This window comes from Marmota flaviventris, chromosome 1 (genome assembly GCF_047511675.1).
Source record: "Marmota flaviventris isolate mMarFla1 chromosome 1, mMarFla1.hap1, whole genome shotgun sequence".
NCBI classification, from domain to species: Eukaryota; Metazoa; Chordata; class Mammalia; order Rodentia; family Sciuridae; genus Marmota; species Marmota flaviventris.
Genome location: NC_092498.1, coordinates 162908118 through 162925532, shown reverse-complemented (window position 1 = coordinate 162925532; position 17415 = coordinate 162908118). Strand labels below are relative to the sequence as shown.

At 40.5% G+C, this 17415-nt stretch overlaps 1 protein-coding gene across 1 annotated transcript in view; it reads right to left on the bottom strand.

Annotated features, from left to right (window-relative positions):
* Positions 1-17415, bottom strand: part of LOC139706379 (calcium-dependent secretion activator 1-like) — a 196913-nt gene that overhangs the window by 29979 nt on the left and 149519 nt on the right. Inside the window, 3 exon segments of the mRNA XM_071614040.1 lie at positions 251-407; positions 6066-6074; positions 7129-7235. Of these exon segments, the coding sequence (XP_071470141.1) occupies positions 251-407; positions 6066-6074; positions 7129-7235 (273 nt within the window).

The window sequence follows — 17415 nt, the reverse complement described above, 5'->3', positions numbered from 1 at the left end:
ATGGACACCTCTTCTCACACTGCTCTTGGGTTTTTTCTTTGCAGTTAAGAGAGGGCCTCTCTGCCACAGGACACTTTCTGGAAGAAAGGGAAGGTCCCTGAGCTGCGAGATGTGTGCATGTGTGTTTAGGTCACGGGAGCACCATGAAGCTCTCCATCCAACCCATGTTCTCATTGGGGTAAAGATGTCTTAGCAATCTGTTTGTCTGCTCACTACTCCAGAAAGTCAAACAGTCCAAGATGATACATACATTCGGTTCGGAGAAAATCGTTCAGTAGTTGAAACAGCGGAAAACTGTCCCATGTATCTGGGGGTTGCACTTCTAATGCTGCATCCATGTCCACCGCAAAGAGGGACAGGAACATCTCTGCGTGCTCCACCATTAAGTCCGACCACCACGCGAAGGCCTTTGAAATGTGGCAGAAAAACGATAGACACAAGAGGCGGTGAGTTTCTCTCTCGGATACAAGATGTGATCTGTAGCCCTCGCTGTTCAAGATTGACTATGCATCCAGCAGGGTGTGGTCATTTTTATTGTAAAGAGAACAGCATTTTGGAAACAAATGGGGGCTCTCGGGATCCAAGGCAGTGCTCCTCGTGATCCCAGGCCTGCCACACGAGAGCCTCTTCTCTGACCTGGAGGTCAGAGGTTGCAGCTGTAGAAATGACAGACGTGGAACTTCTGTTCAATTTACAATAACTCAGTAGGTTTGGAGTCATGCTGTCAATCACCGTTGGTGGCTAGTTCTTGCTCTAAAATATTAGAAGAGGGGAGTTTCTTCACTGTGTTTATGGGTTTTCTGCTGGTCTAACTTGAAAATTGGTCATTATTGATCACATTAATCTACATGTCTGGGGCTTCATTTGTCTAGGGTCTCGTACAAACTCAGGGACTCGTGTATCCCTACATGTTGGGGATGTTACTTCTATTTCAGGCTAAGTCCAAGGAAACCATTACTGCAATTGTCCACAGAAAGTGTGATTTGAAATCTCTTTCAGCATGGAGGTATTTGGTTTTGCATCCGGTCTGCTGGAAAGATCAGGCTTAAGCTAGGAAACACTGAGTAAAATCAGGACTTCACTTCTCTGGGGGTTGGACATGTATGTACATTGAAAACCAAAAAATATCAGTGAAGTAACTCATTTTCATGCACATGGGCCCTTGGAAAACATTGTGCAGGGTCTTAGGGCAATCATTCACATCAGACTTGGCCAGATGTGAATGCAATTCAAAGGCATGCATGCATGTTGGCTAATCATTTCTGGCAGAGAGCATGCAGAATGTGTGGCGGTGTCAACAGGCCCTATTTTGCTGATTTCAAAGAGAGCAGAAAAAACAAATTGCCAGCCCCACTAGCCCCCCGCCTCCCCACTCAATGCTGTAAAGTATTTACACTGGAAACACTTTCTGGAGCATTCACACGCCCCTCCCCCCAAAAAAAGGTGGGAAGGGATTTGAAAACATGAAAGATGATCATGGAAATAATTCCATAAATGGAAGGGTTTGTTCAATGGCCAAGCTCTTCTGTGATCTAGTAGTCATTGGAGGGGATAATCTATCAGCCACTAGGAGGCAGAACAGAGGTCCACCTCTCTTCTTTTGTGAGATTTTACTTTACTTACTTCTCCTTTATCAACATGTGGCTGGTTTGCAAATTAAATGGAAAAAATCAAGTCATGGACCATTCTGCAAGGTTGGCTTGACTGGAAATAGACACCTGCTGTTTCCATTTTAATTTACAGTAAAACCTCACGGATTCAGAGTTATGGCAAAGAGAAATGCTGGTCTGTCAACAAAATTTAGCCTAAAGGGTTGGCGTTTTTAACAGAGATATCATTTAACAGCTTTTGAACATAGTTTGTAATTGGGCACCAAAGTAAATGGTATTCATAAAGTCTACATGGGTTATCATACCCATGTATCACAAATGTGTACTTTAAAAAAATTCTTCTAATAATTGTGGATAATTTAACATATAAATTGAAATTTTAAAAGTGGGGGATTTAATTTCATAGGTTATGGGATAGAAAAACTATGGAAAGTCTCTAACTAGTAAGAAGAGCAGTTAGAATTTCAAGGGCAAGTTTGAGATCATGCCAAAAATTTCACTTAGGAGAAATTAAAAAAGCCACATCTGCAAGAGTATTGTCACAGATTCCAAGCATTTGGGTCTGAACTGATGAGGTTTTATTGTAATTTGACCATCTGGGGTGAGAAACCTGGAGTCTGGGGTTGCTTCTCTAATTACTGACTAAATCCAGCAGAGGAAGAAATCCCCTGCCCACCCCCCAAGCTTTCCCAGCCTTCAGCCTCTTAGGCAGAGACTCTAAATACTGGAACTTGCTGGACTCCCATCCCCACCCTTAACCCTATATGGAGGGCCGACTCTCATCAAATCTGATCCAGGATATTTATAAAATTCACAAAGGTGAGTATTTTTTCTTTTATTGATCAACTACTTCTTCAGGGTGAGCCAAGCAAAGCTGGGTAGACCCGGTTGCTTTTCCAGACACAATGTCAAGAAAAAGAAGGAAAAAAAAAACAAAAAACCACAAACCAAAAGAAAAACAAACCATAAATATCTGAAGTTAAAAATTTCTTAACCCAATCTCATATTTGGTTTTTACCAGCTTTTATTTAAAAGTTATAGACCAGAGACCATCAGAAACACCACTTTTACCACCTATAATGAATGTAATCCCTTGTTGTAATTTAATATAATGCCAAGCGAGTATCTACAGTCCTTGAAATAATAATCATCTAGATTGGCAACCTTAAAAAGAACAGTAAGTACTGTGGTATGGGTCATCATTATGGAGGTTGGTGGGGGAATTTAAAATTTGAGTGAACCAAGAGAATTTAGATTTGGGACTTGCAGAAGAAGTGAAAAACAAGAGCTATTTCTGTAAGGTAATTCTTTTAAAAACCCTATCATCCAATTTAACTCTCAAGTAAGAGATAAAGATCCTCTCAAGGGCAATAATAACCAAAAATCCAAAGTGTAATATCGATTCAATGAACAAAGTGTATGTGACTGGTTTGAGGAACGCCTTCAAAAAATAGATGATACATATTTATTTATTTCGTGCCTGTTCCTACAGGTAAATGCTATTTTTGTACATGAGCAAATCTTCAGAGTTTGTGGGGAGCTAATTTGCAATGTTCATGGGTATTTGAAGTCTCAATAAACTTCTTCCAAAGATATTCAGAGTCACATATTGGCTTCTAAATACTTACCCAGTGCTTTTCCCTATTCAAAGACAAAGCTGTGTGCTTTAGGGGTACAGTTCACCACACTGAACACACTTTGTTTTGCACACAAACTAACATGTATATATGTACCCCTCTGTGTACCACAATACATATATACATATACATACGTATACATAGAGAGAGATCAGGGAGAGAAAGCAACAATATGTGAAAGCATAATTCATATGTGCATTAGGCTTTTCGAACAGAATTTAACTGGAAGAATGAGAGAAATGTGACAATTGTTACCCTAAATGGCATGTATTCACAGTATAGAATGTGTTCTTAGCCAAGGCAATTTTTTTTTTCTCTTGGGACATTTAATTGCTTTATCTTGGAATTAAATATGGCTTAAAGATTGTTAATTTTTATTTGTTTTTGGATGGGGGCAGGTTAATTTCTTTTGTGTAGTACTGCCCAACAGCATGGCTTCATGGTCAAGATCCATGCTTAGGACTTAATGATTTTTTTTAAGGGGAATGATTTTTTTAAGGGGTTTACTGAGCACTCAGAGAAAATGGTAGTGAGTACTGGGCACGAGAAAAAAAATTCATTCTTTTTGGAAGAAAAACCCTATCTGAGGTGTGCCAGGGAAAATTCCACCTTTCTGCTGCACCTTGGCACTTTCGACCTGGGCTGTGTGCTGGAAACACTTGAGCAGCTTTGAAAAGTGACTGATGCTCCCTAGGATAGGCCAGTTAATGGAGCTGGGGCAAGATCTGGGAATCTGAATTTCCTCAAGCCTCTTAGGTGATGGCAATCAATAAGGGGACAGTGAGAATAAATAGGTGTGTGTGTGTGTGTGTGTGTGTGTGTGTGTGTGTAAGGGGGGGCTTTCAGGACCACTCCACCATGAAAGGACTCCCTCTCCTTTCAACACTTTCTGTCTGTTCTCATTCATCTGGCACTTTCCATATAGGTTTTGTCCTTGGCATGATCAGACAATCATATATTTAATACCACAATAGCCAAGCTTTTACTTGCTGTGTGTCAGGCACAAGGTCAGGTCCTTTGCTTAAAGTAGCCTCTAACAAGGACCACCGTTATCTCCAATTTATGGGATAAGAGAGGTTGAGTAACTAGGTCAAGGTCACAAAGCAAGGAGGAGGCACAGCAGGAGTTCACAGCACAGCTTCTCAGGCACATAGCCTGAGTTCCTGCTACCCTGCATTCTCTCCCTTGAAGGGCAAGGCTCCCTTCTGCCCCTCACAAAGCACCAGGGTACTTGCCTCAGCAGATAGAAGATGCTCCATAGGCAGCTCTGACTGAGTAATAAATAGGATTCTGTGATGGGGAGAAATGACTAATTTGGGAAATAATCCTATACATTGATCTAAAAGAAAATTTGATCTCTGGAAATCCAAAGGGTGTTAAAGTTCTCTTCCCTAACTTCTAAAGGTACTAATAAAAACAGAATCGAATTTATTTGAATTTATTCAAATTTATTGTGTGTATTTGAGCTTGTATTCCTGAATGACTTTTATTTATATATATATTTATTTATTGTTTTTTGGTACCAGGGATTGAACCCAGAGGTGGTTAACTACCTGAGCCACATCCCCAGCCCTTTTAAATATTTTATTTAGAGAGAGGATCTGGCTAAGTTGCTGAGGGACTCACTAAGTTGCTGAGGCTGGCTTTGAACTCGTGATCCTCCTGCCTCAGCCTTCTGAGCCACTGGGATTACAGGTGCCATGGTGCTGGCCCTAAATGGCTTAAATATACAAAGTTAAAATATTTTGTGTTGATGATTAGAGAGGCTAGGTGGGATAATGTTTAGCAGTTAGTGATAAAGCCCTTTTTAGAAATGTGAAAAAGGCCTTCCTTAGAATATAAACTTTCCCTTGGTGGCCCTTTGGAGAGATGTAGAAAAACTCAACATCATTTCTTAGCCTGTAGTAGCCTCAGATAATAACTTGATCATTAATCAAGTTGTTTTTCTTCTGTTATTCACTTAAAAGCACAGTGGGGACTGAGACAGACTGTCTTCCTTGGGTCCTTGTCTCACAAATGTATGGATCAAGCCTGGACCCCTCAAATCTGGAGAAGGCAGGTGGGAGCTCCCGCCCCCCCCATGCTTCTGGAGATGATTTTGAAGATACCCAGAAAGAAAACACTTACCACCATTGCTGGAACCCTGAATGCCCCCGATCTAAAAAGACCATCGTGTGTGATAAAGACAAATCCTAACTCGACTCATGGGTCAGGAAGTCAGCCCAGGTGTGCGTGGCTGGAGGTTGTTGATTTGATGTCCCCTGTCACTCACAGCTGAGGGTCCTTGCTAGGTGATGTATGAGTTAATGATTCCCACCTAAGGGGACTGTAGCCCATCCTCAGAGGGGACTTTCGGGGCCATGGTGATTCTTCGGCACTCTCTCTATATATAAATACTGTATATATGACTCACATACAGACAGTCTAGAGGGAGATTAGTATCACTCCGACGAGCTTCTAGTTACTAAGCTTGGGACTCATTTGCTGTAATAAAGGGAAGTACAGACGGACATAGGGAACTACCACAGGCTAAGGACAGAATCAAGGCAGGTGGGAGGCGTGTGTGGGATGTAACTGCAGTCATTGTAGGTATACCAATCGCTTCATGCACGCACAAGAGAATCACCCCACATTTACCCTGCCGTGGAGAGCCACCCATGTCACAAGCAGTCCACTGGAAGTTGCTGTTACATTCCTTGGGTCAGTGTTAGAAAGCAGGAGCATCGGGGGGGGAAAGTCCCATTAGAAGACATGGTACTAGAAGGGCATGCACAGAGTATGACAGCAGGTGGCCGGTTCATTCGATTTAGTCACATACCTCTTTCCCCTGCCACGATCAGCCAAGATTGAATAGAACAGTAGAAAAACAGGGAGGAAATTTAAATATGCAATCAGGCATTAGTTGGGCTGGTTGGATTTATGGTGTATTATGTATCTCTTAACTGGTCTGTCAGTTTTCCGTTAGTCTTGGGAATGATCCCTTTAGGTGTGTGGGAAATAACTTTTATGGAACACTTTTACCCCTCCCCCTTTTCTGTAAATCTGAATGCAGAAGGAGAATTGGTGTAATTTTAAAAGAGGCTATTTTAAGAGAGACATTATTTTCAAGCTCAAATTTTAAATGAGTACTGCTATTACTATTCATCTTCATAAAATGTAGAAATCACTTCTTGGAGGGTTGGGTTGTTTAAGTCCATATAGGTTTGGGATTTAGTGGGTCTTGAAATCTCTGTTTATCATTATTATCAAAATCATAATATTTATAGTGGTTTGAAAAATAAAAGAGTGAACTGTATTTATCTAGGTGTGTATTAGGAAACTGACAAGTTGAACGACACAGAATAATTTGCTTCTGTCACTGCGTTTAACAACCCAGGTGATCTAAAATAAATAAATAAAAAAGAGATCCTAGTACAAGAAGAATAAGTTACAGAGATAGATTCAAAAACATGGCTCTCGATTCACACACCAAAGAACCCTTTGAAACAACAGTGGCGGCCACAAAAAATAACCACAAAAGACCAAAAATAAATAAATAAATAAAAAATAAAAAGAAAGAAAACTAGAATTTGTGTGTTCTGTATAATGGTAACCAAATGTGGCTTGAATAATTCACTTTAAGATGAACTCACCTCATTAGTTTCTTGCTAGAAACATATGAAAACTTAAGGTTGAAATGTATAACCCACAACCACTGCGTGCTTGCTTTAAGCAACTTTCCAAAGTCTTCTCCTTCCAAAACTTCCACTTTGATTCTTTTTGCAAGCCCAGTTAAAAGAAAATGGCAGTTAAGGCATCTGATTCAGGACCTGGTTGGTTGAGTCAGCTCTGTGACCACAGCTAAGGGAAGCTCAGAGACATTTCCCACCGAGCCTGCTCACCTCTGCGTGGTGTTCCTCATTTTGTTGAAGGACTTCAATGACTAGTTCAGCGAGACGTATTGTATCTTCGAGCTTTTTGGCAGGAGTGATTAACCGGCCTACATTTTCTGTAGTACAAGAATTAGTGTTAAAATTCAGCGAACGTGGCAGGCTAGTTGCATGGCCATTAGAACTAGTGGATAAGAAATTTTGAATAGTTACCGACTTTTTAAAAAAAAAGTTTCATGCAAATGTTAAGTGCCATGTAATTAGTAGTGAGCAAACCATAGAACCGTTTTTTATTATTATCACCATCGTTATAATAGGTATTAGGAAAAAGCAGTGCTCCAGCTTCAAATTTGCATAGGAAGCTACATTAAGACTATGACAGCCCATTTCAAATTTAGTGACATTTTGTACACATGTTCTTTAAAGACAGCATAAAAGCACTATCCTATGTCATTCTCTAGTCTGTGTTCAGGCTACCTGAGGTGGGAAGATGTAATAGAAGCTTAATCTTGATCGCTGCTGTGTCTATTTTCTAGAATGGTCATTCAGCATTTAATACTACAGCATATTTTTTTTCATTCTAGGTATGTATGTTGGTATTGGGATATTAATTTTGAAAAAGCAGATTTAAAGTTCTGTGTGCTTCAAGGTGTCTAGGGAGGAGATTGAAAAAAAAAAAAAACCCAAAACAAAAAAAAAACAAACAAACAAACAAAAAATAGACATTTCCAGGCTATTATGGAGAAGGCAGAAGAGAATTCTCAAAAAGGATTTTGGAGATAGATTATTACACAAAGTGGTAGTAGTTTGTGCCATTGGTTGCTCTAATTGAAGATTTATCCATTAGATTGCAACAATGTCTTTGTTTTTTGGTTTCTTTTTTGTTTTGTTTTGTTTTAGTTTCTTTTCTGTGCACCACACCTAGCCCAGGAAGAAACTGAACCATCCCTGGCTTTCCATTGCAGCCTTCAGAGAGCTGTGCTTGGCAATGTTTGGCAAGGCCATGATACTGCCAAAAAATTATCCATATTTTTATTGGAGAAAAGAATCATATTTGAAACATCAAGTGAGACTGAACTTGCAGGGAAATTTGCATTTCCGGCTGAGTCCCTTTCAGACCTTGAAGCCTCAAAGTCATTTAGAACACATGGGGTCCAATGGAAAGAAGTTGTTCAGCAGAATTGCACAGGAGGTATATAGGTTCACAAAAGGACTGCTGAGGGCTGGGGATGTGGCTCAGTGGCAGAGAACTTGCCTAGCTTGTGCAAAGCCCTGGGTTCAATCCCAGTACTGCAACAAAACAAAACAAAACAAAACAAACAAACAAAAAACTTCATAAAAAGGTTCTTTTTTGGGGGGAAGGGGTTGGAGATTAAACAAAATTCTAGATGGCTAATTTATAGTAAAGGTCCTCATAACTTCCTTTTGTGTATTTCTTATCATATCATTAGTAAGTTAGGATTTCCTAATGAAAAATAAATTTGGTGAAAAGAATGCAAAAAGAACGTTGGAGTCCCTGGGGGCCAAGACTGGAGAAGAGGATTGGGTAAGATTGTCCAACCAGGCCTGGTGGCTGGCATGACAAGGGCTTTCAGGGCACTGGAATCTCCATTGTCTCTGCCACGCCCAGGTGGAAATGTGGCTGGATCTGGTTGGAGCATGAAGAGGGGAGTTCTGGGGGAACATCAGACTTGTGTCAGATGGAGAAAGGCCAACAGCCAGTGAGGAGATGTGGAAGTTGAGTGTTGACAGCTCTTGCCTGGTCCAGAGCAAGAAATACTCAGAGAAAGATTGACTGGTGCTTTTGGGGCCCCTGATCTGTTTGTAATTTTATAAGGAGACTATCATAATTTCATTAATAGGCTTTCAGGCATTTCTACAAACATACTGCGTATATATGTTTGAGTAATATGTGTAGAGTGAGGTATTTGCATTTTGATAGTAAATATGCATAGGCTACTATTTTTTATTAGTTGATACTCACATTTACACATCAATTTGCAAATTCCTCATCCTATACTTATTACCCATTTGACACATACACCCACATACATACATCACACACTTACATACATTTTATAGAAACCAGACAAGCCTGCACATTAATACAAATCTGCAGGAAATTCCACTGGGACACATCTTTGAGATCTCTCACTTTAAAAACAGAGAGCATTTTCCTTTTGGATGGAATACTCACCAAATCTAAGGGGATTCTTGCTGTATCTAACATACAATGCAGAAATGAAAAAATAAATTTAAAAAGCGTGAATAATTTTTTATGTTTGGAGAAATCCAAGATGCTTAAGATAGGACCACCTGAAGATTTGTTTTAATATGCGGTACTTTTAGATTGACTACAATATAGAAATCCATAGATACACATAAAGTGTGCATGTGCACACAGGCTTTCTAAGAGTGTGTGCACATGTACCAGATATGTGTATGCCTGATGAATATATATACAGACAGTATGTTTAATCAAACCTTTTTCAATTTTACTTGAACATGCAACCATTCAAGTGAGCTGGTTAAGAATCTTTTAATCTAGAACACTTGATCTGCCAATTCACCCATTTAGCCAGACTTTCGTTGACCATCAATTAATTATGGTTCCATTATCTGTAGATCAAGCCATTTGAGTGAGACATAGTACTATTTTCCTGTTCATTTGCATAGCTGATTTACTAGCTAAATGGCAAGGAGGCAAAAAAAAAAAAAGACTAGACATGATTTCTCTGAGATGTTGTCTTTAAAGAGAATATTGTGTAAAATCCTTCAGCGCTCCCCCCCCCCACCCGGAGGTCAAGGAAAAGTTTGTGCTTAGAAATGATTTTTTTTTTTTGCATCACTTCTGCTGTCTTGAAATGTACTGCAATATTCCTGTCCCCCAATCTTGCACTAGCTGGAGCACTGACAAAAGAGAACTAAAAATACAGTATACTTAGGAAACATTTCATACAACAGAATTGAAGCTCATAACATATAAAAAATTGTCATGCAAAATGTTATGCAACAACAATGTTATTTTGTGCTGACATTGAGATTTGAAAATGTTGCATATGTCAGACAGAGCTAGACAAAAAAAAAAATGTGGACATTTGGAAATAAATGCTCTCTTTGAGTATCTCAAAACCTACAGCATTAAACTCGAGAGCCCAAGCCTCAGCTTAGTATTCCAAACTGAAACAAAATTTCAAGAAGGGAAAGTGAACAGAAAAGCCAACTAAACTAGAAAGCTGCCGAGTACAGGAACAATAGAAGTTTACAGTACTTGATGTTGGCCTAGGCATGCCTTTGAGCCTCTGATATAACATGCTGGTCTGCGTTTGGGTGGGTGGAGGAGGAGGAGGCCCAGGAGGTGGCGGGGGACCTGCTCAGGTAGGTGAAGAGAGGCGGTTAAAAAAAAAAAAAAAGAAAAGAAAAAAAAAGTAAAAGAGACAAAGTGACTTTGACAAAGGGTGACAAACTCTGAAAAGAACAACCCAACAAATGATCAAACACAAATGGAGAGCTGATACTTTCTCGGCATTACTTGAACGTGTGACAGAGGCGTGACATTATTTGACAGACTCTTACCAGCGTCTCTGGTACCACCCCTACTGAGACACCCACAGCAAATACTGGATGCCTCATCTAGATGGATGTGTATGAATGATGATGGCAACATCATTGACCCAAAGAAGAGATGCTTTTGTACCATGAAGAACGCTTATGTACCAATAGCAGCTTCTTCCATTCAGGTGACCAGGTAACAGGACATGATGTCTGAATAGTTGGAAGATTTGGTTCCTCAACCCCCATAGGCTACCTACCGGCTTTCCAGGTAACCTTGCACCTGCTACTTAGTTTAGTTTCCTCACCTATAAATTCCAAGTATTCATGTCTTTTCGGTGTCCCTTGCAGGCATGGGAGAGATCTAAAGTCTAAGGTGCCTCCAAATGTTTATTTGTTACCTCCACATTGTGAGAAGGCTGGAATTAATTGCTTTGCCAAAGCAGACGAAGGGCCGTTATTAGTTCAAGTTAGCTGGGAAATATTCTTGCTCCCTTTGTGGAATTTCAACATGTCAAAATCTGTCATTTTGGGGGAAAATGTGTGGTATCTGATTGTTTCCAGCTCATTTAATTATTTTCAATTTGGAATTCTCGTGGCTTTTATATTGTGGGTTGAATCATATATAAAAACTTGCCAGCTTATCAAATATGTTACTTGCTATTCCAAATGTTAGAATACCGTAATCAGCACTTGACCCATCTGTCATGTGGTTTACAATATCGGCACTGCAAACATCCTGTAACAATAGCCTCTCCTTCCATATAGGCACAGTGTACCGATGGCGTCCACTGTTCTCTCTCCATAATGAGTGTCTCATTAACCTTGGACCCGCTCCTTTCTGCTAGCTCTGGTTTACAAAGCAATCTGTACAGCGAGGGGGACATACTCTGTTGCCAAGTTTGCTTCTTGGTTTGCGTGAATTTTCAATTGGGAAAATGAATTTTACGGCAGGCGTATAGGAAGTGGAATTCTAGTGACATTAATAGGAAAGGAAAAAAGAGTGGGGGATATGGATAACTATAATATTCTGGCAATATCATCTATTAAAAGCAAGACTCCATGGGATCCTTTTCTTGCTGGACCACCTCAATGTTTGGCATATAGGACCAAAAAGTATCTTTACCCATTTCTTCTTATTTAAATTGTTTAGGGGAAAAAATGGGTGTCCATAGAATTTAGGAAAAAAAGTCAACTTTAAATGATATCTATTTAAAGGCAGGCAATGACCGTTCCTTTTATTGTTAAAAGAGAAAGTAGTCCATATCTTATATTTTGCTGACAGCACTGCCTTGAAGTTAGGTACATCTCTGTCACATATACTTGTGGCTCTTGCAATAAATGCTTGTTACCTGAGTGTGTAATTCTCATGGAAACTTCCTACCTATTCTCACCCAGGTAACTGAATGGGTGTATCAAACTACTTGATCCAGGGGTTAAGGAAACAATGAAGCATCCCTAGGGTTGATCCATAATCCGAGAAGTAGCAGATACGTATTTTAGCTCAGTGGGTCTTGATGAGAAATTCATAAATGGATTCCTCCCTGCCAAATGTCTGTCCAGAATTCTGACAGTGAGGTTTGCCACCCTAGAAAAACAAGCTCCCTATTTTTTTTTCTCTTACAGAGCAAAACAAAAACATCATACCTTGGTTTCCAACTTCATTTACTCAATTACCATTGCTCATGTTTACACAATTAAATCTGCTTGGCTTCCAAAGAGAGAGAGAGAAAGAGAGAGAGAGGAGAGAGAGAGAGAGAGAGAGAGAGAGAGAGAGAGAGAGAGAGAGAGAGAGAGAGAGAATTAAATGTGACCACAGAAAAACAAAAAGAGAATTCCTCTGCATGCTCAGCTAAGCCAAGGAAGAGAAGCATCCAGAAGCCAGAGACACTCCAATTAGCCCTTAAATAACCTGACCATCTCTGCTTCCAGAGAGCAAACTGCCAGTTCCTGAAATACCACAAGAGAGAAGGGTAGCCCACTTATTACCAAGTTCCAGCCATTGATGTATCATTGAAGATGCCAGTGTTTGTACTATGCTATTACTGAAAATAACTAGCCTGTAAAATTTGCTGTAATTGGGGGTGGGGTGGGGTGGATAAAAGCCCCAGGAGGAACAGAAAGCCAAGCAGATAGATGCATCATGGTGGAAAGAACACCTGGCCTCCTAGAATGATAGCTACAAGGACCAAAGCCTTCGGGTTAACATCGTTTCATTGGTGAGGCTGTCCATGATCCCCTGGGATCTCCATGAATGTGCTTCAGGAGGCTTCATCTCCAGGGCAGTATAAAGAGTATGTTAGGAAAGCAGATGGATGGATCATGGATTCTCTTCTCCACTTTTTTCCATCTGAGCCATCTTTTCTCCTCTCCGTAAGAACCTAAGTGGGATGGGATAGTCTATTTTACCCTCAAAACATCTCTTGATCTCTTCTCCCACCACACTGGATAACATGCCCACACTCCTGTGGAGGTGGGTGGGCACGTGAGTCAGGTCTCATTATCTCCACCTCTTCCATTGTTAAAACTCTCAAGCCAGCCTAAGTTAGTCCCTTTCTTCCTTTGTGGTTCATTCTCTTTCATGGAGCACCATGGTGATCTTTGCAAAGCACACATCCAAACTCGTCACACTCCTTCTCGAAACCTTCGAGAGAGTCCTTCTTAGCAAGAGTCATGCCTTCCTGTGCCATAATAAGACAGTGTCTTCATGACAAGCACCCAAATCCTTGGTCTGTATCTCTATTTAAGTGCTCATGGTCATTTGTAAGAGTAGATTATACATACATATCTGTCTCCCTCTCTACCCAGTGAATCCTGTATTTCTTCTTTTCTTTGGTGGGGGTGAGGGTACTGAGGATTGAACTCAGGGGCACTCGACCACTGAGCCACATCCCGGCCCTATTTTGTATTTTATTTAGACACAGGGTCTCATTGAGTTGCTTAGGACCTCACTCGCTAAGTTGCTTAGGACCTCACTCGCTAAGTTGCTGAGGCTGGCTTTGAACTTGTGATCCACCTGCCACAGCCATGCCCGGCCTGAATCCTATTTTCTAGGGCCTAGAGCATAGCCTGGCCCTGAGCAGGTCCTCACATATTGGTGGCAAGGGATCCTTAGTGAATCCTGCCCAATAAAGTGCTTTCATGGAAAAGAAAATGCTCTGTTTTCAGTATGCACAGAAACCACATAGCACCATTTACCTCTTTCCCAAAGCCCCTGGTTACTTAATGGATGTACTAAGTTGAAATGCTAGGTAAAAATCAACATAACTGCAACTTCCAAGAAAGAGAGCAACTTCAGGTATCTTAATGCCATTAAAAAATATTTCTTATATAGAATTTTTAATTTATTTATTGGCAAGTGGCTCTAATGCTAAGCTACATCCCCAGACCCCAAATATTTTTATTTAAATTCAAATAAAATATACCCACAAGGGGAAAATGACACTTATGGGTGATAGTTTTCTTCTCCAATTTGGTGTTTTTGTATTCAAAGTTAGGCTTTGTCCAGTGGGCTAAGCTGTTGCACCTAAGACAAGTGAGCTTAATTCTGGATGGATGCTGTAATGGATTGGTTGTCCTTGTCCATGCAGAAAAGTTTCTCATGGAATAGCCTTTTCTCTACCCCATAAAGTTCTAGTGGGAAAGTCAAATAACATATCTTACAGAAGCAGTCATGTGAGCTTAGCCTAGCCAATCAGAGTGCCCCCTCACCATCATCAGATATTATGATTGGCTCATAATATTCTCAGGTGACCCAGGATGGCCAATGAGACTCTTCTCTGGAATTTTACACAGTTGCTAGGAGAAGAAAGCTCTTTTGCTTCTAGGGTCATTAACTTGGATAAAAGTCTGAGGATAACTGTGGCCATGTTACTGCTCAAACACTTGTATTACATTGAGTCATGTTAAAGAAGCCTTTAGCAGTTGGAGATATGAAAACAAACTAAACTTCTTCATTCTTGAGTCCCATTCCTCCTTGAAATTCCTAGCTAAAAATATGCCTTTTGCTTGCTTAAGTTATTTGAGTTTTTCTTTATGGTCACTCGCTATAGCAAGAATACTGATTTAATAGCACTCTTAAGGATCCATTCAGGGCTGGGGCTATAGCTCAGTGGTAGAGGGCTTGCCTAGCATGTGTGAGGTACTGGGTTTGATCCTTAACATTGCATAAAAACAAACAAACAAATAAACAAAATAAAGGGATGCTGTCCATCTACAACTGCAAAATAAATGAATGAATGAATAAATAAATAAATAAAATTGAAAAAAAGGATCTGTTCAATCCCTAGTAATCATTCATGTACTTAGCCATTTGCTCTCTTGGACAGGATCTTAGAGCATCTGGAGGGATAGTTAATATAAGCAAACAAGCAACATAGTCAGAAAAAACTCTTGCCAGTTATTGGGGGCTTAGCCCTTGACCTTCATGATGTCCTCCTTTGGCACTAGCCCCCAATATGCAATACATCAAAGACACTGGCCTGGGCATACTCCTCTTGCACTGCATTCCTTTGGCATCTTGCATCCCTTTTGCCATAATCATCACATTTGCTTATTTTATGCCTACTTTTACATTAGTTCCATAAGGGCAGAGATCATGACTGCTTTTGCTCCTTGTATCCTGGCTTCACATTTGTTGAGAGACAACAAATTCTCTTCCTTGAGGATCCTTCTTGATGACGGTTTTGAAATATGTTTCTCTTTGCCCCCCTCACTTTTTGTAAAGTATAAATAAGGTGCTAGTGAACAGAATAATTTGAGCTTGGAAACGCTTATGCATGCATCACTGAAACAAAAAGGGTGAAAAGAGAAACATTTAACTCCTCCTGTATAAGACCTGAAGCATGGGCTGTCCTCCTCCAAGAACTGCCCGGATCTTGCAGGCTTGGGCTTATTCCTCGCTGGTCCCTTGGGAAGAAAGCAGAGTGATGGCTTTGGATTGTGGGCTAGTGGGAATTGTGGACTTGGTCCTTTCTCTGTATGAACAGGCCTTAGACTTGTGGGACATTTGCTTTGATATAGGAAAAGAAACAGAACCTCCACACCACAGAATCTGCTTGGAAGTTCTCTGGGTGGATATGACTCACTCTACAAAGTTTCTATCAACTGGACAAGAAAAAAGTCCCTTGTTCTTCGGCAATCTTCAGGAATCTCAACTGCCCTCAGGAAGGCTTTAGGATGAAAACAAATTTGGCCCCAAAGGGATGGTTTTATTATTTTGTAGTCTTCCTATGTGACAGGTTGTATGTACTTTTGGACTTATTTACTGAATGAATGAATATTATTGAAGTGTCTACCATTTCAGCTAGAAAATCTGAGTGACAGAAAGAGACAAAAACTATGGTGCTTGCATTTAGTCAGATCTGAGTCAAATTCTGCTTGAAAAACTCACTTACCTTCCTGAATCTCAGCTCCCTCATGTGTATGTGGAGCAATAATGAAGTCTTCTTCATGGGAATAAGGTAAAGGAAGATCCAATCAGATCCTCCATGTAAAGTCCTTAGCACAGTGCCTGGGCCTGAGATGGGATGACTATTTATCCATCTGTCCATCCATCCATCTATCCATTCATCCATCCATCCATCCCTCTGTCCATTCATCCAAGTACCCATCCGCCCACCATCCATCCACCCACCATTCACTCATCCATGTACCCATCCACCTACTTATCTAGCTATATATCTCTGTTTGTATATACCCATCTATCCATCTACCCACCCACCTACTTCAATCTCTATCATATATCTATCTCTATAAGTCATCTCTGTCCAATTTTGGAAATCCTTGGCATGTTCGAAGGAAAAAGTTGCTTTATTTCAAATTCCAGAGGAATCGTTATGATGCTCAGAAAATTATGCAAGTATTTAGCCAAGAATTGAGGCAAAACAGCAATAGTAGTGTCGACTTTCTTAGAGCCTGCTTGGTGGGGAACATGTGACAGTTTCAGTGGATATGTATTTAAAATAATAGAATTCATTTGCAGGAGTCACAGGTTTTCTTTCACATACTAGCAATCCTTTGCAGCTTTCCCCTCTTTGAGATACTGTGATTAAACTCTTAATTTCTAATAATGCCACCAGCTAGAACACCCAAGTCCACCAAAGAGTCACCTCCAGATTCTGTTGCTTCTCAAGCTCCGCCTGACTAAAGGACTCAGGGGCCACCACATTCTAGCCCCCGCATTCCAGCTCACCCAATTTGGAACTCTGGCAGTGTCCTGCTACCTCCATACCCACCCAGATTTTGGTTCTCTACTCCCGGAGGACATTGAAAAGAGAGGAGGAAGAAAATAACAAAAAATGTAAAGGTCAGCAAAGAAACTATGACTGTAATTGTGATAGAGACCTGGGATGTTTAGAAGAGCTTCAATGTCCCAAGCCTTAAACCCATCTCTGTTTTGACCTTATGTTGTAGATTCAGTTTTCCTCTATTCCTGCACTTCAGTTGTTTCTCCCCATTGCTACTAGTGTGATTTTTCTGGAGTGCAAACCACCAAGCTGTCTCTTGCTTAGGGAACCTCTGGTGGCTCTCTGCCACTTTGGGGGAGGGGTGAGACCTGGGAAATCATTCCTCTGAAAAAATCCTATGCATGCAAAAGTGGGCTTAGATTTCAGGTTGAAAACCTTTGGACCATGAGATACAGTCAGAGCTCTGTCTCATTATGGCATATGAAGGCCTTTGAGATATTGCCCCCATGCCTACCTTTGCCATCAACATCTGCCACTGCCACCATCTACTTTGATTTGC